General features: G+C 42.3%; 1 protein-coding gene across 2 annotated transcripts; it reads right to left on the reverse strand.

Annotated features, from left to right (window-relative positions):
• Positions 1-14,029: 14,029 nt before the first annotated feature.
• On the reverse strand, positions 14,030-22,544 carry PROX2 (prospero homeobox 2). 2 transcript variants are annotated; one of them, XM_030319578.1, is made up of 4 exons: positions 21,217-22,544; positions 17,155-17,262; positions 15,935-16,129; positions 14,030-14,474 (listed from the first exon to the last, which is right to left on the reverse strand). In XM_030319578.1, the coding sequence occupies exons 1-4, from the start codon at positions 22,537-22,539 to the stop codon at positions 14,289-14,291; spliced, it is 1,812 nt and encodes a 603-aa protein (XP_030175438.1). In that variant the 5' UTR covers positions 22,540-22,544; the 3' UTR covers positions 14,030-14,288. The 2 variants fall into 2 exon arrangements, with proteins under 2 accessions (XP_030175438.1, XP_030175439.1); XM_030319579.1 differs by lacking the exon at positions 17,155-17,262 and having other exon boundaries at positions 21,787-22,544.
• Positions 22,545-22,758: the final 214 nt, after the last annotated feature.

Raw genomic sequence — 22,758 nt, forward strand, 5'->3', positions numbered from 1 at the left:
GGTAATATAATGATTCAACAGCTCACCACAATTAGTGTGATCACCATCTGTCACTAAACAGTGTTATTACTGTCTTATTGTTGATGAGGATGCTAATTGATGGAGCCACTGTGGAAAACAGGGAAGTTCCTCAAAAAATTAAAATAGAATTATCCTATGGCCCGGTAACTCTACTACTGGGTATTTACCCAAAGAAAATGGAAAAATAGATGCACCCCTGTGTTTATTGCAACATGATTTACAATAGCCAAGATACAGAAGCAATCTAGGTATCCATCCGTAGGTCTATGGTCTCCTCTCAATTTATCTTTCTAGTAGAGTAGCTTATATACCTGTCTGTTCTTTCTTCCCCATCCCATTCTTTCTTCCCATTCCCATATGCAAGCTCCTAGAGGGAAAGATCTATATTTTGCTCCGCTCCCATCCTTGTAACACCTAATATGCTATACCTGTCATGTGTAGTTGGTGCTCAACAAGCATATTTAGAGTTGATGTGATTAAGTTTAAATATAAATTAATTCATATGTATAATTCACAGAACTCTAATTCTTGAGTTTGCTTTTTCACTGCCTCTGTATCTTCCAGTTGGTGGTATATCCATAAGTATTCTATAAACCAGGCATTAAAATTCAAATACCTGCTATGGACAGGAAGATAAGTGAGAATTGGCTAATGGTTTCATAATGGCATGCTCTGTTCTTTTGTCAGGAACATACATGTTTGGTTCTTTCATCAGGAACATACTTTGTTTACAAACTAGACATGTAGGAATATTCTTCATTCTCATGGAAAAATGTCCTCTTTCTAATTTTTCTTGAAACATTTTTCGCTGTGTATCTTTAGTTTTCCCACATTTAGTAGATGTAGAAGTACAAGTGTTCATTTTCTTTCCTGTGTGAAAAACAACAATGGAAGCAGAATGATAATGGTACCTGACTCTCAGCCTGGGGAGGCAGTAGGGCATGGCAGGGACTGGGATGATGCAGGGTACTTGCCCTATCTCAGTGAGACAGTTCTTCTCCAGCCAGTGGTTGCCATGAAGCAAGGTAGACCAAATGTTACCAGATGAAGATAAAGTTGAAAGCTGGATTTTTATGTGATACAGCCTTTTCAAAATACTATGGAGACCACATATTACCAACAGGCCATCATTTTGGGACTTCTGACATACACCATAAAAGATGTCTGAAAGACAATTACTGTAAAGAAGATGTCCATAGGAGAAGAAACATCAGGTTTACTACATACATAGTATGTAAATATTTTGGCCAGTATCTTGTAACTGATATTTTGGAATGAGCAATTCTGTTTCATTGAGGCAGATAGCAATACGTACATATACATAATACACTGATGCTGAATTTGCAGTAGGTTATTTTTTGTCCACTGCTTGCTGTTACATGGATGCATGTATTTTGCCTCCCCCTTGGGCACATCCTTTCTGTGCCTCCATTTATCAAGATGGTAGGTAAGCACCTTGTGTGTGCACAATTAAATAGTGTGCACACACCTATCCCAGAGAAAGAAGACAGCAAGAATTCCCTTTGGTTAAGTGGAGCAGCTGAGCAGCCATACTCAGATGTGAATTTAACCAGAATGTTCTGCTCACAACTCTCCATTGCTTCCTACTATTTCTACTGGGGAAAGAGGATGAATGTCATTAAAGCTTCTTTGTTGGCACCTGTCAGTGTCAAGGTGGGTATACTTTTGCTATGTTTGATTTCTTAAAGTATGTTTTTGGGCATTATCTTTTTCAAACCCATTTCAGCCATAAAGTACGAATTCGTTCATTCTTATCATTTAAAGAAATTAAAATACTACAGATAATACTAGAATCCCTATTGAGCAACAAACCTTTTGGAGGTAATTACTGTTATCGTTTTGGAGTGTGGCTTTCCAAACCTTTTTCTGTGCATTTATACACATATATATGTACCTATAAGGATATAGTTTTATTGGTTTTTTTTTACATGAGTGATATTCTTTACATGTTGTCTGCAGATCCTTATGTCTGTGTATACATATATACACACACATACATATATATAAATATACATATGTGTATGGGTATATTCCATAATATCTGTATAACATAGATTATTTCTCTTATTTGTGACAGTTTTTCACTGTCATGACAGTGTTGCCTTGAACATTCTTGTAAATGCCGTTTTGGGACATAGTTTGAAATTTTCCAGGAAAAATACAGAAGAATTTAATTATTAGGCCATAGGGAAACAATTCTTCCTTTTATGTCCTCCTAATAATTTTCTGTATATGTGTTTTAGAAAGAGTCCTAACTAATGGCTGGGATATCAAAAGAAGTTCTTTTCTTGGTATTTTAAAACCCAGGTTTTTATGCTGCTCTCATTTGAATTCAGTCTTTTGAATAAATTTAGAATTGATAGGGATAAGCAAAATAAGTTCAAAGTAGTAGACATACATAGATCAAAACCATTAAGCTTTTGGGAATAGGTGCTGTTTCAGTGGTGGGGAAATTGTCATTTGGGAAGATTATCTCTCTTAATCATGAAGTTCTTTTTTCCAACTCTTTCTCTTCTTCCTTTGGAATTATGACAACTGGATTCACAGGTGCTATGAAAATATCTTCTCACATTACACATCTTGTTTAATACTAGTTTGAAAAATCCTGGAAAATAACAGGTTTTGATACTGTACCCTTGCTTTAAAAAAAAAGTATTGGTTTGGTGAAATCTGGAATACCCACTTCTCATGAGAGTGTCTAGTTCATTTTTTTAGGTATGAAAACTTTTATTAAAAGGACATTCTTTACATGAATAACTAATATCAGAAATGAAAGGGAGGGGCCATCACTAAAGAGCCCATAGACTTCAGACATTAAAAGAGTAACAAATACTGTGAACAACTCTTTGCCCACAGATCTGATAACCTAGATGAAACAGACCAGTTGCTTAGAAGACACAATCTTGCAAAACTCAAAAAAAGCAAAAATAGACAATTTGAATAAGCCTGTATCTGTTAAGGAAATCAAATCAATAATTATTAACCTTCAAAAACAAAAAGCACCAGACCTAGATGGGTTCACTGTATCCCAGGATACAGGAAGAAATTATACCAATTCTCTATGATCTCTTTCAGAAGATAGAAGCAAAGGGAATACTCCCTAGCTCATACTATGAGGCCAGCATTATCCTGACATCAAAACCAAAGACATTACAAGAAAAGAAAACTGCAGGCTACAGATTTCTCATGAATATCTATGCAAAATTCCCTAACAAAATATTAGCAAATTGAATCCAACAATGTATAAAAAGAATTATGCACCATGAACAAGTGGGAGGGTATGCAACATTCAAAAATTAGTTAATGTTGTCCTGCACATCAACAGGCTAAAGGAAAAAAAAAAAAAAACACATCATATAAACAGATGTAGAAGAAGCATTTGACAAAATCTAATACTCATTCATGATAAAAACCCTCAGTAAACTAGGAATAGAGGGAAACTTCCTTAACTGGATAAAGTGTAACTACAAAAAGCCTACAGCTAACATATTTCATCATGTTTAATGTTCCTACTAAGATCAGGAACAGGCAAAGATGTCCCTTCTCACCATTGCTTTTGAAAATTGTATTGGAAATCCTGGATAATGCAATAAGAAAGTAAAGGAAAGAAAAGATACACAGATTTGGTCAGAAGAAATAAAACTGTCTTTGTTTGCAGAAGACAGTACTGTTTATATAGAAAATCCAAAAGAAACTCCTGGAGCTAATAAGTATAGCAGGGTTGCAGGATACAGGGTTAATATATAAAAGTCAATTGCTTTCCTATGCACCAGCAATAAACAAGTGGAACTTAAAAACAATATCATTTATATTACCACCCCTAAAAATAAAATACGTAAGTATAAATCTAACAAAATGTGTGCAAGATCCATACGAAGAAAACTATGAAACTGTGATGAAAGAAAGAACTACATAAATGCAGAGATAGTCCATGTTCATGGATAGGAAGAGTCGATATTATCAAGATGTCAGTTCTTCCCAAATTGATCTATAGATTCAATGCAATCCAAATCAAAATCTCAGCAAGTTTTCTTGTGGATATTGACAAACTGATTCTAAAGTTTATATGGAGAAGCAAGAGACCCAAGATAGCCAACACAGTACTGAAGAAGAACAAAATCGAAGGACTGATATTACCTGACTTCATGACTTACTTACAGAGCTACAATAATCAAGACAAAATAGACAACAGGCAGAAATAAATGGAACGTAAATGAGATCCCAAAATAGACCCACATAAATATAATTAGCTGATCTTTGACGAAGGAGGAAAGGCAATACAGTGGAGCAAAGATGGTATTTTCAACAAATGGTGTCAGAACACCTGGACTTCGATATGCAAATAAGTTGAATCTAGACATAGACCTTACACCCTTTACAAAAATTAACTCAAAATGGGTCATAGAACTAAATGTAAAACATAAAACTATAAAACTCTTAGAAGATAACATAGGAGGGGTGCCTGGGTGGCTTAGTCAGCTAAGCGTCTGACTTTAGCTCAGGTCACGATCTCATGGTTCATGGGTTTGAGCCCCATCGGGCTCTGTGCAGATATCTCAGAGCTGCTTCGGATTCTGTATCTCCCTCTCTCTTCGCCCCTCCCATGCTCACACTGTCTCTTCAGATAAACATCTAAAAAAAAAAAAGAAGGAGAAGAAAGTAGAAGAAAGAAGGAGGAGGAGAAGGAGGAAGGAGTGAGGAAGCAAGAAGAAGAAGAAGAAAGGAGGAGGAGGAGAAGGAGGAAGGAAGAAGGAGAAGAAGAAAACATAGGAGTAAACCTAAATGACTTTGAGTTTGGTGATGACTTTTTAGATCACCAGAGACACAACCCATGAAAGAAAGAATTGATAAGTTGGACGTCATTCAAATTAAATTTTCTGCTCTATGAGCGACACTGTCAAGAAAATTAAAAGGCATGCCACAGACTGGGAGAAAATATGTGCAAAATGCATATCTGATAAAAGACTATTCTCCAAAATACTCAAAGAACTCTTAAAATTCAAGAATAAGAAAACAACCAATTTAAAATTGGGCCAAAGACTTTACCAGGTAGGTCACCAAAAAGATATACAGTTGGAAAATAAGCATATGAAAAGATGCTTCATATCATATGTCATCAGGGCAATGCAAATGAAAACAACAAGGTATCCTCACATACCGTTAGAATGGCCAAAATCTAGATCACTGACACCACCAAATGCTGATGAGGATGTGGAGCAACAGGAACTCTTCTTTGTTGCTGGTGAGAATGCAACATGATGCAGCCACTTTGGAAACCAGTTTGGCAGTTTCTTAGAAAAGTAAACATACTTTTACCATATAACTCACAGTCATGCTCCTTGGTATTTACTCAAAGGACTCAAATACTATGGCCAATAATAATCTGAGCATGGATATTTATAGTAGCTCTATTCATAATTGCCAAAATTTGGAAGTAATCAAGATGTCTTTCAGTAGGTGAATGGATAAATAAACTGTGGTACATCCAAACAATGGAATATTATTCAACACTAAAAAGAAATGAGCTGTGAAGCCATCAAAAGTCATGGAGGAAACATAAATGCATATTAATAAATGAAAGAAGAATCATATGCTACACACTATGTAATTCCAACTATATGATGTTCTGGAAAAGGTAACAATGTGAGGACAGTAGAGATTAATGGTTGCTAGGGTTTAGTGAGCAGAGAGGTTTTCCAGGGCAATGAAACTATTCTGTATGATACTATAATGATGGATACATGTCATTTACACCTGTCAAAACTCATAGAATGCACAACACCAAGGATGAAACCTAATGAACACTATGGATTTTAAGTGATGCTGATGTATCAATGTAGTTTTATCAGTTTGTAGCAAATGTACCACTCTGATGGGGATGTTAATAATGAGGGGGCCTGTGCTTTTATGAAGGCAAGTAATTTTATGGGAAATCTGTGTATCTTCTGCTCAGTTTTGCTATGAACCCAACATGACTAAGTCGGTTGTTTAAAAAAAAAAAAAGTACTTCGGGGAGGTTTTATTTTTCATAAGAGTCTTCTGCTTTCACTACATGTGAATCTGAGTGTGTCAGTAAGGACTCTACAGGATTTTGAAAGGCATTCCTAAAAGTTTATTGTCAGGGAAGCATGCTGACATTGGAGGCCTTAAACCAATAATTGGTAAGGTTCTGGTAGATTCCATAAGCATAGGATTACTCTTTATGTGTGCATGTTTGGAAGAATTACAAAATACGAATAGTGCTCCACGTGAAGAGTCATATGCTAGAGCAGTTAGTTATAAAACTTGACATGTAAGAATTGCCTGGGGATCTGTTAAAACTCCAAAGGCTCAAGCTATATACACCTCATAACAATTAGAGTCTAGAGGTGGGACTGGGGCACCAGTAATTTTTTTAAATTTTTTAAAGTTTATTTTTTTAGTAGGCTCTACACCCAGTGTGGGACTTTGAAATCACAATTCCTAGATCAAGAGTTAGATGTTCTTCCAACTGAGCCAGCCAAGCACCCCAGCACTGGTCATTTTTAAAGCCCACCAGGGAGTTTCAGTGTGCAGCAAAGTTTGAGAACCAGAGTTCTAAAGGAAGTGTTTAATTTTATTCCATCTCCATATGAAGATAAGTTCATTAATAATAATTCCCAAAGGCCCTGGTCTGTTAGTACTTTGCAGGTGTGGAAGATGTTGGAGGTGTTGGAAGGATACTTGTTAATAATAATTTTTTAATTTTTATTTTGAGAGAGAGTGCACAAGTAAATGCATATATGAGCGGGGGAGGGACAGAGAGAGAAAGAGAATCCCAAGCAGGCTCCGTGTTGTCAGTGCAATGCCCAACGTGGGGCTCGATCCCATGAACTGTGAGATCATGACCTGAGCCAAAATCAAGAGTCAGATACTTAACCGACTGAGCCACCCAGGTGCCCCAATAGCAATAATAATCAATAAAACTTATTAAATGCAAAATAAAATCCATAAGCCTCAAAGAGTTAATGCAGTTTCCAAAGGCGCTTGACAGAAAAGAAACAGTCTAGGCACAGGGATAATCTGGCTTATTGGGAGCAAATAAAGCCAAGATTTTAAAATGTCTTTTAATGTGAAACACGTATGTGTCCCTGGGCCTGAAAACAAGCCACAACCTTCCCAGTTGTGGTGAAGGTTCCTAACAATAGAAATGAGTTGCGGTACAGTGTTATTTAAACTGGAAAGTTCTGAGGAGAATTTTGATTTGTAGAGGAGGTCACAGATGGGAGAAGACAAGTGCAGAGGGCAGAAGGGAGAGGCTATTTTTCTATGACTCTTCTGATTACAAAGAGCAGATTTAGCTGCTAGTTCTCATTATCTGTGTGTGCAGAAGAGAACCAAACAAACCTAACAAAATGAAAATTGATATTTAATCACAAAGCTAGAAGGTACCTTATTAAATTGACCTGCTTTGGCATTGAGATAATTAGTTGTGGTTTTAAGTGTCCTTATGGAAGCACTCTCATTCATGGTGGTGTGGACTTCTGTTTGCTTCTTGCTTAGGGGACATCAGTTCTTCAATAGAACTCTGTCAAACATTCTGATTCTACATGGGCTGTGTGGTTTTTGTTTTAAATTTGTATTTTAAAATAATCATAGATTCATAGGAAATTGCAAAAAAAAAAATGTGCAGGGAATTCCTTATGCGTCCTTCACCAAGTCTTCCCCTATGGTAATGTCATATAGAGTTATGTCTCAAAACCAAGAAATTGACATTGGAATACTCCACAGAGCTTATTCTGATTTACAAACACTCATGTGTATGCGTGTGTGTGTCTGTGCATCTGTGTGGTTCTATGCAATGTCATCCTGTATAGTTTCATGTAACACCACTGTGATCAAGACACAGTGTTCCACGTGGGGTTTGAAGAACTGTAAAGGGATTCAGAATGAGTCACTTTGCTTGTGGTCCCACCAGCTTGAGTTCAGGACTTTTTATTTTGGGGGACTGCTGCTTTGTGGGGATAGGTAGCATAGCTTTTGCAACATAAAGTGACTTTTCTTATGTGATCATCATTAAAGGTGTGTTTCTCAAGGACTATGTTTTGAGGAAGAAAATCATGGTCACTTTATGTGAAGGAAGTGAAATGATAAATTTATACCCCAAAACATAAAATCTATTAGTGGTCTTTATTTTGGGGTCAAGTCCACCAATTCTGGCATAACAACAATGGACTCAATCCTAGAAAAGTTCCTCTTCTGCCAAGTTTTAGAACATTTGAGACTTGTTCAATAAATGGTGCAACTTTCTAGTTCCTGAAACAGAAGACTGTCGGTCCCCCAGAGAAATGCCCTGGTATGTTTGAAGTGAATAGGTATGATTCTACAATAAAGAAATGGAAAGTCACTTAATAGCATCTTCTAAGCATTGTCAACATATTAAAATCCGCCTCACTTATGTTTTATAGGTAATTGCTGTCTCCAGAACTTAAGGATACATAATCCTATCTACTATTTACATGGCGTGAGGATTTTAATTGTCTCTGCACCTAGTATATCAAAACTAAGGTGCTTAGGAATGTAAGTTCAGTGTCATTAAACTTTTTGTTCCCAGGATTTGCTGATAAATCTATAGTCTAGCAAAACCGTTTGCATGCGTGGTTTGTTCTAACACCTGCAACCCAGTCTTTCTTGGAAACTCTTATTTCTGACATTATTTTTAGCAAGAGTTCTAGAGGAAAGAAGAGTTCTAGAGTGGGTTGGTTGGAAAACTCTGGTGGATCCAGCAAGCTCAGCTCTGATGAAGTAATGAGATATGTGATGAGAAGTGAAATGTCTAAACATCAAGATAGTAATTTGGCAAAAGCAGCTTTGGGGTGTTTATAAAAAGAATACATCCCACTAGATGTAACTGTCTTAGGGGTCTTAGGGTCTTAGGGATTTAAAAGAGTAAGACTTCAGCAAAGCATTGTCTCCTAACACTGGATTTGAAAAAGTCAATTTATTTGGGAACAGAGTAGCCAAAAAACATTAAGAGCCTTAAATATTCTGAAAAAGATAATCACAAATCCCACATTCATGAAAGAGCAGAGGAGGAAGATCATCATTAATGACGATAAAATGAAAAACAGAAAAAAGGCCAGATTAATTGCAATAAAAAAGTAAGCTTATCTTTATAGAAATGTGCTCCTGAATATAGATTTTAAATGTTAGGAAAACCAAGGTTGTGTCAATATGTGATCCCCCTACACACCCATCTAATCTTCTAAGGAGTGGAATAACAAGGATGTTTTGAACAACTGTGCAGGAGTTAAAATATTCAAGCCAAACAGTCTATTCAGTGGACATTGAGACATCCCCCAAAAACATTTGTGAAAGATGGCAAGTTGAATAGTTTTAGAAATAATGTCTTAGTCACTAAGCTTATAGTTAGGAGGGTGTTAGACTGCAATGTATTGGCCTGTAAAAGACAAAAGCAGGTCAATGTCTTTGGTAACCAACTAGCAAATAGCAATAGTAGTCATGTCATGTGCCAAGTAAACACGTCAACATAGGAGTATTGTTATAAAGAGTAAATGAGGGAATGCATAGAGACTTTATAGCACAAAGCTTTTTTTTTTTAGCTGGACTTTCTTTACCTCTCAGAAACCGTTAACATCTCAGTTTGAAGCTAAGTTCTATGTTGTCATCACAGGTATTAGTGCATTTTACTGCATGGTTATAGTAAAAACAAAATTCAGAGTATGTTTTACATCTATAATGTCACACATCCATGCCATTCTTAAGCTAAGACTTCTTTTTCAGCTGTGGAGCAGTACAAACTCATGACTTTGCTAACAGTTCATGACTGCTGTGTAATAACATAACATGCACTAGGAATGTGCTGTATTATTTTACCTAAACATGTATTATTTTACCTAAACCTTAGAACAGTGCTGTGAGGTAGGTTACTATTTTATCTCTGTTTTACAGATGGGAAAGCTGAGGCAGAGAGAGTAACTTGTGGAGGTCCATAGCTGGTAGGTGCTTGAGCCAGGATGAAACCACACTCCAAGGCTCATGCACTTTACTGAAATCTCTTCTTAAGGAAGCTATTGGTTAAGAGGGAAGTGAGGGTGGGAGTGGGGCAGCAGATTAGATAACTGAGGATCAGGTAGGGAAAAGGTTAGGGTACAGACAACATTCTTGCCCAAAGCTAAATTTCCAGACCAGAAGCTGTTATAAAGGAATAGGAGTCTGAGCCACAGAAATCAGTAAATGGAGGGGATGGGGTGTTCAAAGGGAAGACTAGGACCTAATGCATGTTTGAGGGGTGACTGGAGAATTTGGAAATAGCAAAACAAATCTGTGAGCATGAAGGGGTGAGATTGTAAGAAATCAAATGACCTGAAAGACTCTTTGTGAAGGAGGAGCAGATTCTTCAGTGAGTAGGTGGATGTGTGAACTGGTGAGGCTTGGGGTGGATGTTCCTCTACTGTTTTCATTGTCTCAACCTGCCCTTGACATTTCCTCAGATATTCCCGTCTTCCTCTAGAGGCTAACATCTAGGGGCTTGAGGGTTTTCTTTTTAGTATGACTGAGTATTCAACTCCTGCATACTTAGGTTTGTATAGTCTGAGAGAATTACTTCAATAGGAATTGTATACCCCTGAAAAATACACTGCTCATGAATTATCTTTTTCTACAGGTGAGCACTTAATACATAGTTTTCAATCTTAGGTACTGTGATCTACCTCCAAGATACAGTATGCATTATTAATACTCTCAAATAGGTAATCAGAGCTCATTCCTTACAGTGTGTGTTATATGTACTTAAATCTGGCCAAGAATGTCTTTATACTTTCATAAGAAGTGTTACATTTGTTATATTTTCACAAGCTTATGTTTTCCCTCCAGAGCCTCAAGTCCTGAAGCAATTGTTAAGAGTTGTAGAGCACTTCTCAAATTCAAATGTGCATAATTTAATCACCAGCCTGGTAGAACTATAACTTACTTTAGCCAACGCGTTCTTCATCCCTCTCTTACCCATAACTCCCTCATTATTGTTATTTCTCAGTCCTGAGAAAATGAAATTGCATTATGTGAAATCTATGCAAATGCATAATAGAGTTTCTATAGAAAACATCAAAGGTTTCTTTAAATTTCTATTTTGTTCTGAATGCATACATCATAAAACTTGATCTGCTTTACAGAGCAAAAAGTTGAAACTACAAAGAAAAGAATCAGAATCAAGGATTATGAAAATTTAGATGATATCATCCAGGAAACTGCTTACCAAAATTTTAGCTACCTTTATAAGGATTTTTTAAAAAATTTTTTCTAGCAGCACCTGGGTAGCACAGTCAAGTGTCCAACTCTTGGTTGCAGCTCAGGTTTGTGAGATCGAGGCCTATGTCAGGCTCCCCACTGACAGCACAGAGCCTGCTTGGGATTCTCTTTCCCTCTCTCTCTGCCCCTCCCCCCTCTCTCTCACTCTCTCTCAAAAGGAGTAAACTTAAAAAATATTTTCTAAAGGCATATGTAAAAGTTATACGAGAGATGTCTTGTTTTAGATTTTTTTCCCTGATGATTCTGTATTTTGTTACTGAAAACAAAGACCTATAGATCTCCATGTAGTAATGGGGCTGAGGTGCAGAACCTTATTAAAGATTGCTTTGTTACCTCCACCCCCTATGCTTTGCTCTTCCTTGGATGCAAAGGAAACAGTTCAGGCACCATCAATATGCCTGGGTGGTGCCTTTGTCCTCCTCACTGTGCAAATCTGGTTTGGAGCTGGGTGTACCTCTTTGAAGCCATGTTTGAAATAGGGTTCCCAGTGAACTTTTTCCTGCATGCAATGCCAACTAACTGCCTACTTTTAATCATTAATAGGGTATTAACTCCCCAGTGGTGCCAAAATCATAAACCACAGTCCAGGTCCTACTGTCTACCCATGAAATTAGACTAGATCATTAGACATAAAAATATGTCTACCATTGAAAGAGTCTGAAAATGTCTAATTTGGGAGAGAACAGTACCCACAGATACCTTAATGGAAAGAATGGCCAGATCTTTAGCAATGTTATGACAGCTAAAAGAACTTAATAAACGGCTCAGAATGTGTTCCCAACAGAGAAAGAGAGATACTTGGTAGAAACAGAAAAACATAACAAAGATAGAATTCTTATATTGGCAGGCATGTATATTTATACATTCTTCTGTGTTTAGGTCAGTGGTTAGAGAACACTTCTGGAAGGACTGTAGTACACAAATGTTTTCAATTTGAGCATGTACATTTCATCTAATTGGTCCCTGGGACAAGGTTCACTGCCCTGGATGTGGCGTGGCTAAATCTTTAAAACACACGCTAATGAATTTCAGGTTTGGGACAGAAAATGGCAGCTCCATATCAGACAATCATGTGAACTTGGAATTGTTTCTCATGAATATCTTCAATAGTTATTGAAGTGGGTTCTTCTGCCGTCTCCAAACACAGATAACTGTTCTTGCTCAAGATACTCCATGCTTGCCTACTCTTAAGACTTAAATTTGGCAGATTCCTTCATTTTTGAAGGGAAAATTCTGGGAGAAAATATGGCAAAGATCATCTGAGTGCAACTGGATATATCAAAGGGCACTTACAAATAACCTTAAAGCAACCTGAAGATTAGTTTGGGCTGAGTACTTCTGTTTTGTTTTTCCTCTCAGCTGTTTGAAGTAAGGGAAAATTCAAAAGAAAGTTCTTTATTCGTACCTTTTTTTGTTGATACATCGAGCAATAGTTTAGGGATTTTATCTCCTCTGATCCAGCCCACCCAAAAAGTCAAGGAAGTGGGGTAGTTGAATATAGAAACTTGTTTTATGTAGATGGGAAACAAGGAAGCTAATGCAGTCACAGACATCCCTTATTCGGAATGACAGAGCCTGAACTCTGTAGGACACCCCACCCCAGCTCACACACCTTTACAAAGACTTGGCTCTGACTAGCTCACAGGACAGATGCAGTTACTGAGCTTTGCACATGTCTCGCCTGGATACTCAGAGTGCGTCACAATTTGTATTGGGCCAGTGTGTGGGGGGGGGTGGCATTGATTTCATGAACTCCTGAGTCTGTGAAAGATTGACCATGGCCTGTACTTTCCTTATGGAGTGGGAGAATTTCTGTTTCTGTGTGTGATGCTGTGTTTCACCCCGATTTATGCCATTCATTGTCTGTGAGACTATGCACAGGCTGTGCAGATCTCCTATCTGGACCTCAGTTCCCTCCTTCCTAATTTAAGCTGGGTGGGCCAGATATCTCCTAAGGCTGTTTCCAAGCTTCCAAGTCTGAAGTTCAGTTTCTTCTGCACGTAAGAGGCTGGGCATCAGTTGCACTGGTCAGCTAGAGACTAGTTGGGCCGTCCTGCTGATAAACTCCCAGCAGATGAATGAATGAACAGCAACACTCACGTCCTACAGAAAGTTTGCGTTGGGCATGCTGGAATAGGCCTGGAAATCCTGGGTGATGAAGCACTCCTGAGTGCTAGGCAGGGCTTGTCAGATGACAGCGTCCCAGCAGTGCTGGATACTTCCTGGCCATGGTAGTCTGTTTGCAATCACAGAGCAGCATGAGGTGGTCCAGCATGCAGTCTGGCTTCGGAAGGGCTTGGGTTCCTCCATACTCCTGACCGTCCCCGCCACCCCAAATGCCCTACCTTCTACTTTGGCAAGTTACCTCACAGCTCCAAAGCTTGGGTGTGGTTGTTTTTCAAATGAAGCTAATATCTACTTTTCAGGGTGAAAAGCTTAAAGCTAATGTATTTGAAAGTGTCTAGCAAACAAGTGGAGCTCGATAAATAGGTAACTAAAACCAGCAATCTGTAAAAACCCCACAAAAGGTAACTTTATCTGAAAGCCAAGTTGGGGAAAACACTAGCCTTTGTGTAGTGAGTAACATTTCACAGAGTACTTCAGGACTTACTATCTTTTAATCCTCACAATCTGGTTTTACAGACGCAGTGATCCCAGCAAGTTCCCAGGGTCACAACACCCAGAAACAGTGAAGTGGAGATTTAAGTTTTGCTTCCAAACTGTTGTGTTCCTTTTACAGTATGCTACCAACATGCTGTTACATGTGGTTGATATATTTTATAGTTGAGATTAAACCTCTGATGATTCTGAAAAGGGAAATAAATGATCAGAAATGGTACTAGTGCCTATGTGGGGGGGGGGTTCTCCCTATGCCCTTTTTATATGACTACAGCTGTACTGACTGCCATTTAAGACAAACCCAGGAAGACCTCATCAGTTGCACCTCACTTTGTGAGATCTTAATTCCGAAACAGCTCCTGGGGGTAGCTGGAAGATTTGAATATCTCTGGGATGTCACTGTCCAGTTTCGAAATAATTTTATAAATGGGTTTCTTCCAGGAAGGATCTGAGTCTTTCCCTGCGGAGACAGCCCTGAAGAACTCCTGTAACGTCAAGCTGGCGATTTCCAAGAAGCAATCCGGGACCTGCATTCCCAAAGAGACCCACAAGAAAGAAAAGACATGAGGCTCTGAAGCACCGACACCATGCAGATCTCAGTGCTGCCTGTTCCTGGGGTGGTGGGCTGATAAGAGCATCCCTGCTCTCCCGGCCCTCGACTTCTGCAGCCCTCAGAATCCCCTGCTCTCTCATCAAATACAAACTTTAAAACGATGGTACCCATGAGACAGCCCTGGGAAAAAGCATATTAGGGACACTCCTTATGGAGGAGAAGCTGATTCTACTATTGGTGCGTTTTCAGTAAATGAGAAACGGACTCTGATCGAAATTAAATCTGTGGTTCAACGAAGGTTTTTAGTATTCTCTTCCTTAGTGCCTAATGTGGAAAGACATGCGCCCAAGTTTACAACTGTTTTCCTCATCCCACCATCTTTTGGGGTTGGATCCAAAAGACTTGGAACCATTCCTGCTTCCCAAGTCAAGCACCAGGTTGAGGGGGACTCAGTATGTTCCAGGCCCTGACACAGACTGGCATCGTATATGATGGGGAGTCCCACAAGTCCTCCAAACCCAGTCTGGCCCAGGGCTTGCCACCACCGCGTGCCAGATGGCCACCCCACACGCAAAGATGTGGCACCACCACCCTGTCCACACACCTTGACCCCACGAGCCTCAGAAAGGAGGCTCAGGTTCTGACAGAATGTCTGGTGGATACCAGCGTTCCTCCCCTTCGTTGGAAGTATCAGAGTCACGTGAGAGGGGTAAGGCGAGGGAAGGGTGGTCCGTGACCTGCAGAACAGAATGGCAGCCCAGCAGAGCTGTTCACTGCACACAAGGAAATGCGTGTCTAGATTAGGAGTACTCACCGGTGACATCTAGGCCACTTGCTCACCCTTTACACCTTACCCTCTAAGATGCCACCAGCGTGCCTTCACAGAGGTCCCCAAAGGACCCAGAAGCTGGAGTACTGCTTATTCATTATTTCCAGAGAGAGAGAGAGGATCTGAGGTGACTTGTCGTGAAAGGCCCACAAATAAAACTGATCAAGTGAGAATAAAGAACGAAATGATGAAATGAACAAAAATTGTTGTAAAGATAACGGAGGCCAAGTCTGGGTGCGGCAACAGCGTAGCATGTAGTCGGATGCCTCCTGACACTGCGGGGAGAAGTTCCGCAAGTTACAGCCAGTTGTAATTACAGAGTATTAACTCTCAAATGGCACGACACCCGGCTGGCTTCTGCTTCCATTTCAGATGAAAACTGGCTGTACATTCAGCTTGTGATATCTACCTGTTGCCTAAAAGATGTTGAATCTCATCTGTGTGGGTGATACAGAGATTGGCCCTAGGCTGCCCTGGCTCTCGGTGATTTGCGGACAGACACAGAAGGAGGTCTTCTCGAAAACTCAATCACAAAGGGAAGGCACTCATCAGACCTCAGGGGGCCCATAGTCTGGTTCCAACTGTCAGAGCTTGATTTTCCTTACCTCAAAGTCATTTCCTTTGTTATAGTGCATATTGAGAGCTCGAAAAAGTTCTGAGTCTCGGAGTACCACCAGCGTTTTGGGATTTGTGACACCATCTGAAATCGCTTGCCGGGCAAATTTTTCCATTTGGATGTAATAAAACTCACGAAAGTTGCTGAACCACTTGATCATCTGGGAGGTAATGCAGCGGTTGAACTGTACAAACAACAGGGCCCATCAGGTCGGATGTTTGCCATGAGGTGCTCAGAGCCAGAACTCTCAGCCTCCATTTCAACATAGGGCTTAATAAGGATGGCTTCAGCCACCATGAGAAAGGGCTTTCTTTAAAAAAAGAAGTCACAGCCATTTTCCTAGCCTTTTCACTTGTACACAGAAAAATCCGAATTAGCTATAATGCCGATTAGAAAATACTGTTTTGATGTACTATATTTATGACTTTTACCCATGAAAAGATTTCCATGGTGTCTACTGTGACTTTGGGAGGGTTTCGGGTCAAAGCCAGTGTGGTACCAGCTTCTGCTGCACCTGGACAGGTGGCACAGCAGCCCCAGAGCTCTCTGCCAAGTCAAGGGCAAAAGGAAGGGATAAAGGTATAGAGCAGAGAGCAGGCCATTGCAGCCTTGGAGTTGCAGAATGAATCAAAATCAGAGCTTGGTGCAGGAGTCAACCAAGCAACCGAATATGAGGGAAAGATCTGGAAAACACAAAGAAGTAGATTCAAAGTATTAGCTGCCCTCTCCCAACACACAGGGTAAGGGAACAGGCATAGTCTGGTTCCAGCTGTCAGAGCTTGATTTTCCTCATCATCATGCTTGATGTCTACATACCTTCATTCAGTGTTGAAATACAGCAATTTGAATATAAATGTGACAATGTCCAACCCTTTACGTATTCTATCTTTTTCATAGTCTTCCCCAGCAGAGATAAAACACTAGGCCAAAAATGCCATTTACTAATGTTTCTCTCTCCCCTCCACCCTTCCTCCCCATGGGTTTGTATATCTACAGGTCAAAAGCTTAAAATTCAGATACCCAACCTTTGTGGCCCAAAGTTATTCATACAGAGTCTCAGCCCAGAACTGGAAATTGTGCCGATCCCATCAGCAACATGAAGGGGACCTGAGGTGCACATAAGATGACCTAGGACTTGCCTCCCACTGGGCAAAACCATTCCCTCTTGGGAGTTTTTCAGAGGCTTTCAGAGGTGAAGAATGACTTTACCTGGACATCAGGGAAATAAGCCTTCAGCAGGTTGGAGCTGGGGTAGCGTGTGAAGAAAAACATGAGTTTGGCCTTCTTCAAGTGACCAGGATTTAGGCCCTCCTGGATTTATCTCAGCGTCAAGGAAAACTAACACCGCTTTACCATGTGATTTTTATCAGTTAATCCAAATAATGACTTGTCCTGTTCCTGACGGTTTCTTTTTTTCTGTTGTTTCATTTTTTCTGGGCGAATGGTGTATTAGTTCCATTCTTCTGTCTGATCAGATAAGCTCTTTCTTAGGGCGCCTGGCTGGATCAGTCAGTAAAACCAGTGACTCTTGACCTTGGGGTTGTGAATTCAAGTCCCACACTGGACCTAGAGCTTACTTAAAAACTAAGAAAAAAGCTTTTGCTTTCCAGATGCTCAATACCATATATGTACAGTAAATTTGCAGAATTTAAAAAACATTTTGATGTGTGAAAGTTCTACAGCCTTTATGATATCAAATACAGTTTGTTGTACTTTGTGTGTGTGCTTTCAGAACAGGATGGGGAAAGATGGCAGGTCTGTCCCAGATTTCAAAGCCCCACGTAGAGATTTCATTCCCTTTCTGGGCCTCAGTTTCTTCATCTGTAAAATGAGACAAGCCCACTAGATGGTCCCCATTCTATTCTCGGAGCTCCCTTTGCAGTGTTTAAGCCAATGAACACCTAACCTGCCTGAGTACAAGAGCACAGTTGGCTCCAGCTCAGGAAGCTTGAACTTCTCGGCTGTGTCTGCTCCTCATTTGCCTGGCAGAGCTTCCCTCACCCTTCCCAGTTCAGCCCAGACACCCTTCCTCTGTGAAATAGTTCCTTGCTGAATGAGGCCTTCCTTACCCTGGGCTATCAAAGCTTTTTGTACAAACCTCTGTTGTAGCAATGACCTCCCTGGAATTTTTACTGCATGTTTGTCTCCCCATTTAGACTGTGAGCTCCTTGAGGGCAAGGACCTTATCTTTTCATCTTTGTATTCCACATGCCTAGCCCGGTGCTAGGAACATAGTAGGTGCTCAATAAATGTTGGTTGGATGAAGGAATGAATGAGTGATTATATGGTCAGCCTTAATCCGTACAGAAATATGGAAATGATATTCCAACCCATACGTCACTCTGAGAACAGATTGCTTCCCCTCTAACAAGAGAAGGGAGCTGTGTTGTGACTGCCTGGCACCAGCATGGGAAGGAAATAAAGGTTCTTGCACGAGAACACATAGCATTCCCAGGAACAGTCCTGGGGCTGGGTGAGAAGCATTATACAGAGTAACCTTGGCGCTCAGGTCGGAGACCTGTACCTTTAGGACGATTAAGGCTTCTCAGTAGGACATGCCAGTTTAGCCAAAGGAGACTAAACCAACTGATTTTCAGTTACAACTGGCCCTGGCATCCAGGCTGCTGCCCAGAAGACCCCTGCCCTTGCCTCACTGGACCAACTTCTTATCCTTCTTAAAGGCTTATAAATGCTGTGGAAAGAATCCTGGATTTAAGAGTCCAAAGACCCAGTTTCAGATACTGATTTCGCCACCTATTAGCTGTGTGATCTTGAGCAAGTCACTTATATTCTCCGGGCCTCATTTCTAAAATGTGAGTATAGTAGTTAAAACTTGTGCTTGGGTTTGAATCCTGGCTCTGCATGTGTCTGTCTTGTGACCTTGGGCAAGTTAGTTTGCTTCTCTGTCCCCGCCTCCCAGATACCTGATCTAGAGTGGCCGCTTGAGGATTGTGACGTAACACAGGCCCACAACCTCTTATCCAAAACGCCGGGCCAAATGGGGTTCGGATTTCAGAAGTTATTATTTTACAACGGTAATATGGTGCATAGACCATACGTCAGTTAACGGCCAGAGCAGGGGCTGTGGCAGCAGTCTGCAATCCAATACGTTAACATTGCCACGGCAAATTGGAGGACTATTTACACTAAGTGGGATAGTCTATAAATAGCCTCCAACCAGTGCAGGTTGGGTTTTGCCACCAAACATGTTCCCATCCACCTTAGGGGAGAGAAATAACAGGGTTGTTCAGAGCTCGGAGTTTCAGAATGGTGGCTAAGTGCCAGTGGACCCTCACTTGTGAACCGTTGGCCGACCTCAGGGAACGGGCGCAGCAAACGCTGCCCCCTACCGTCTCATCACTCCCGCTCTACCTGTCTCGTGGGTTGTTGTGGGAATATGAATGGGTGCTGGCGCTCGGTGGCTTTCCCGGCCGACGGGAACACATCTCTAATGCTGGAACATAGGCAACAGGGATGAGGGGACAGCTGGGGAACCAGGAAGCTGCCTGGGAGCCCCAAATCTTTCCAAGCAGCCAGGCCCGGTCGATGACCTCCCCAGCCTCCCCAGACTCTGAGTCCACTCCTCATTTTACAGAGCGGGGCTAGGCACGCAGTAGGTGCCCCCAGAAATACCAGCATGCCCCCGCCAAGGGAAGTACAGCAGAGAATCTTTGGGCTCTGAGTCCTTCAGGCTCTTCCGCCACCGCCTGACTTTAACAGGGAGTCTTAACCAGTGGCCTCTTACCAAAGGCCCAGACAGGCAGCCTTTGTCAGCCGGGGCGATTTCCTGGCAACCTCTACACCTCCAAGAAGATTTCCTACTGCCTGAAGAGGCAGCAGTGGCCGGTGAGGTGTTCTAGGCCTTGGTTTTATAGTCCGTCTGGCCTGCCTGGGAAGCACGCAGCGGTGCCCAAGCATTAGGGGTGTTTCAACACCCGTGACAGGCAGAGGGCGCTCGTGGCATTTAGGACACAAGAGCCCACCCTCTTGTGGCAGTGAGCTGGTCCCACCCCATCCTGCGGCCATTAACACAATCCACCTACCCCCCCCAACCCCCCTACCCACCCCCCCACCCGGCGCCCTCTGCCAAGAGGACACAACAGTTCATGCCTGGATGTGCAGCTCCACAGATGCGTTGACCTCTGGAGGCCGAATTACAGTCCGCTTATGAGAAGCAGCGGTGTTGAGCTCAGCTCGCTAAAAATGCAACATCCAAAATAATGTCGTCAGGAACTTCACTCCCACGAGATGCTTGCTGGAAGAGGATCTTTGGTCATGTGAGTCTGAGGCTGCATACATTCTCCTCTTAGAGCTTCACATAGGACATCAGCATGTTAAAGCCTCTAAGAAGTCCCACGAACTACCCAGTAGTAGAAATAACCAGTGTTTAATAACCAGTATTTAAGTAACCGGTAGAAATGACCTACCCAAGCTGCTTTCTTCCTATTTACCCAAGCTGCTTTCTTCCTAATTTAACAACTATTAATATCCTGAGGGAGGGTTACTCTGGGCAACACTATTTGAAAGAGTGGAGTCTGCCTAAGGGTTGCAAAGTTTTTGCAATAAGATCCAGACCCCTACAGCCCAGCCTGGGCCCCTCAGTCCTCCCCTCAGGGGCCCCCCTTCCCTCTACCTACCCAGCCCCCAAGCTCTGGTTCTCTCAGCTGCAGCTTAGAAGCTGTTCCTTAAACTAAAGGCTTCTTACCCCTTCCAGCTGCCTCTTGAGTCTAGTCCCTCAGGAAAGCATCCCCTTTTCCATCTGCCTCAGAAGTTTCTAGTCGCTCATAGCTTCCCTGTGAATTACCTAGACAATGCAGGCTTTTCTGCCTGTGCAGCCAAGGGATTGGGGGAGCCATGCTTCAGATGAGGTCATTCCCTCTCTCTGTTTAGCTGTACAGGCCGCTGACAACCGAATTATGGGGTTTTTCCTTCCATAGAAGGAAGCCCATATTTTGGAAGCCCATTTGAGTTTAAAAACAACACTCTTTTAGACCCAAAGAGTCAGTAGTGGTAGGATCCAATGTGTCCCAGAAGAAAGTAAATGAATCTTCCCAGCATCCTTAAATCCCAAAATGTGGCTGCCACTTTCTCAGAACCTAAAAACTATGAGCCCCAGGGAAGGAAGGCCTGGAAGCTACAGTAAGAAGGCCGCCAGGGAAGCAAAGCTATTTAAACGCCATGGAGTTATTTGTCCCCACCTCCCTTCATCTTCCAGATTTCCCATTTCTCTGAGCTGTGGCACTGAGAACCTCAGTTACTAGTAAAGGATATGTGGACTGAAGAAAATGGAAGCACATCCGGGGCACACTGCAGGCCGCCCTGTTCCACCTTCACCGAGGGAAGAAGGGGCAGTCTTTCCAAACGGGGGGAAGTGAAGGGCAAGGGGTACTGCTGTTGGCTCAGAACCGATGGTCGCAATTTGACTGCCCCCCAAGGTCGCAGGGCAGACTCTGGGGAGGAGTGACTTTGGGAAGATGAATCTTGGGGAAGACTGCTATCCCAGTGGTCACTGGGTCCATGACTCAGTAGCTGGCTAAGAATCTGATTTTCCTGGATGTGGGAAGGCACAGTCAGAGGACAGTTTGCTGGCCGACCCTGATAGGGTCTGGGGATCATTCTTGAAGAGACAGGGCACCTGGGAGGATCTAGAGGGGTGGCCAATGATAAGTTTCGCAACAGGACCCCAGTCTGTGGCTGGGCCCTCCTGGGCAAGGTGGCAAAAGGAAACAGATCTTTACAGATACCTCTCTCAGGAGGCGAGGGCTCGCTGCTACCCTCTGGCACAAGCCCCCGGAAGCTTCTACCCAGCTGGGTCAGGTGGCCCGGTGGATCCAAGAGTACCTTTTGTAATACTGAGTCTACAGCTTGGGACACGGCCCCGGTCAATTCTTTCCTCAGAGTCTCCAGCAAATCCTGTGCTCCACAAGGAAGGAACCTGGGCTCCTCAGACTGGTATTCGACTTCAGACGCTCTGTGTTTTTCTTTCCGGGAGAGGTCCCCACGGGAACCCTGATGGTGGTGATCACTGTCCATAGCCCAGGGACTAGATCCATAGCCCTTCTTCTGCTTTACGCTTAGAGGGCCCTTGTCCATCTCAGAGCCTCCTGGGTCCTGAGCTGCGTCCCTGGGCTCAGCAGCCTGCAAGATGTGCTTTTGCAAATGCCTTAGCTGTTGCTTCAGCTGATAGAGCTGTTCTCTTACCCGAGGGCCCCCTTTCCTGCTGCCATGGTCTCCGACAGGGCCCGGCTTCAGAGGGCCTTGCTGCGTGGGAAGGCTCTGCTTCCTCTTCCGCTCCTGGGCCTTCTCTGGGCAATACGGACTGTCCCTGGCTTGGGCATTGCCTGGCACCAGAGCATTAAGAGAGAGGCACATGCCTTGGACAATGGTCTCCACTCTGGCCCTCTTTGCTTGGATGTTCTCATCGCAAAACCAGTCAGGGTCAGCAAAGCTAGAGCTGGGGACAGGGCTCCAGGGAAAGTGGGGGTCTCCGCCTTGCTCTCGGGGGGCTGGGCTTCTTTCACCTTCCATACAGGGTTCTGCCAGGTGGGAACAGGTCCGGGACAGAGGAGAAAGCAGGCCAGAGTTTGGATCCATCCCCTGGCTCACAAGGCTCTTGCTCAGAAGGTCGGTTGTGGCTCTGTAAGGGAATTCTTTCTCCCGATGTCCTCAACGAGAGGGGTACCTCGCGGGAGCTGGGGGTTCCTCCTCCACACTCAGAAGGATGAGAAGCAGCTGTCAAGGATTCAGACTCTGATATGCCAGAACTCACAAATCTGAGTAGACTCTGAATTAGAGACAGGGAGAAAACAGCAT

The sequence above is a fragment of the Lynx canadensis genome, chromosome B3 (assembly GCF_007474595.2).
Source record: "Lynx canadensis isolate LIC74 chromosome B3, mLynCan4.pri.v2, whole genome shotgun sequence".
NCBI classification, from domain to species: Eukaryota; Metazoa; Chordata; class Mammalia; order Carnivora; family Felidae; genus Lynx; species Lynx canadensis.

What these genes read in the sequence shown, in the direction of transcription:
- PROX2 (XM_030319578.1), bottom strand. Translation starts at nt 22,539, where the DNA reads ATGGATCCAAACTCTGGCCTGCTTTCTCCTCTGTCCCGGACCTGTTCC. An exon ending in CTTATTTCCCTGATGTCCAG is followed by an intron (nt 16,130 to 17,154) that starts GTAAAGTCATTC and finishes TTGTTTGTACAG; the next exon opens with TTCAACCGCTGCATTACCTC. An exon ending in ACAAAGGAAATGACTTTGAG is followed by an intron (nt 14,475 to 15,934) that starts GTAAGGAAAATC and finishes TTGGGAATGCAG; the next exon opens with GTCCCGGATTGCTTCTTGGA.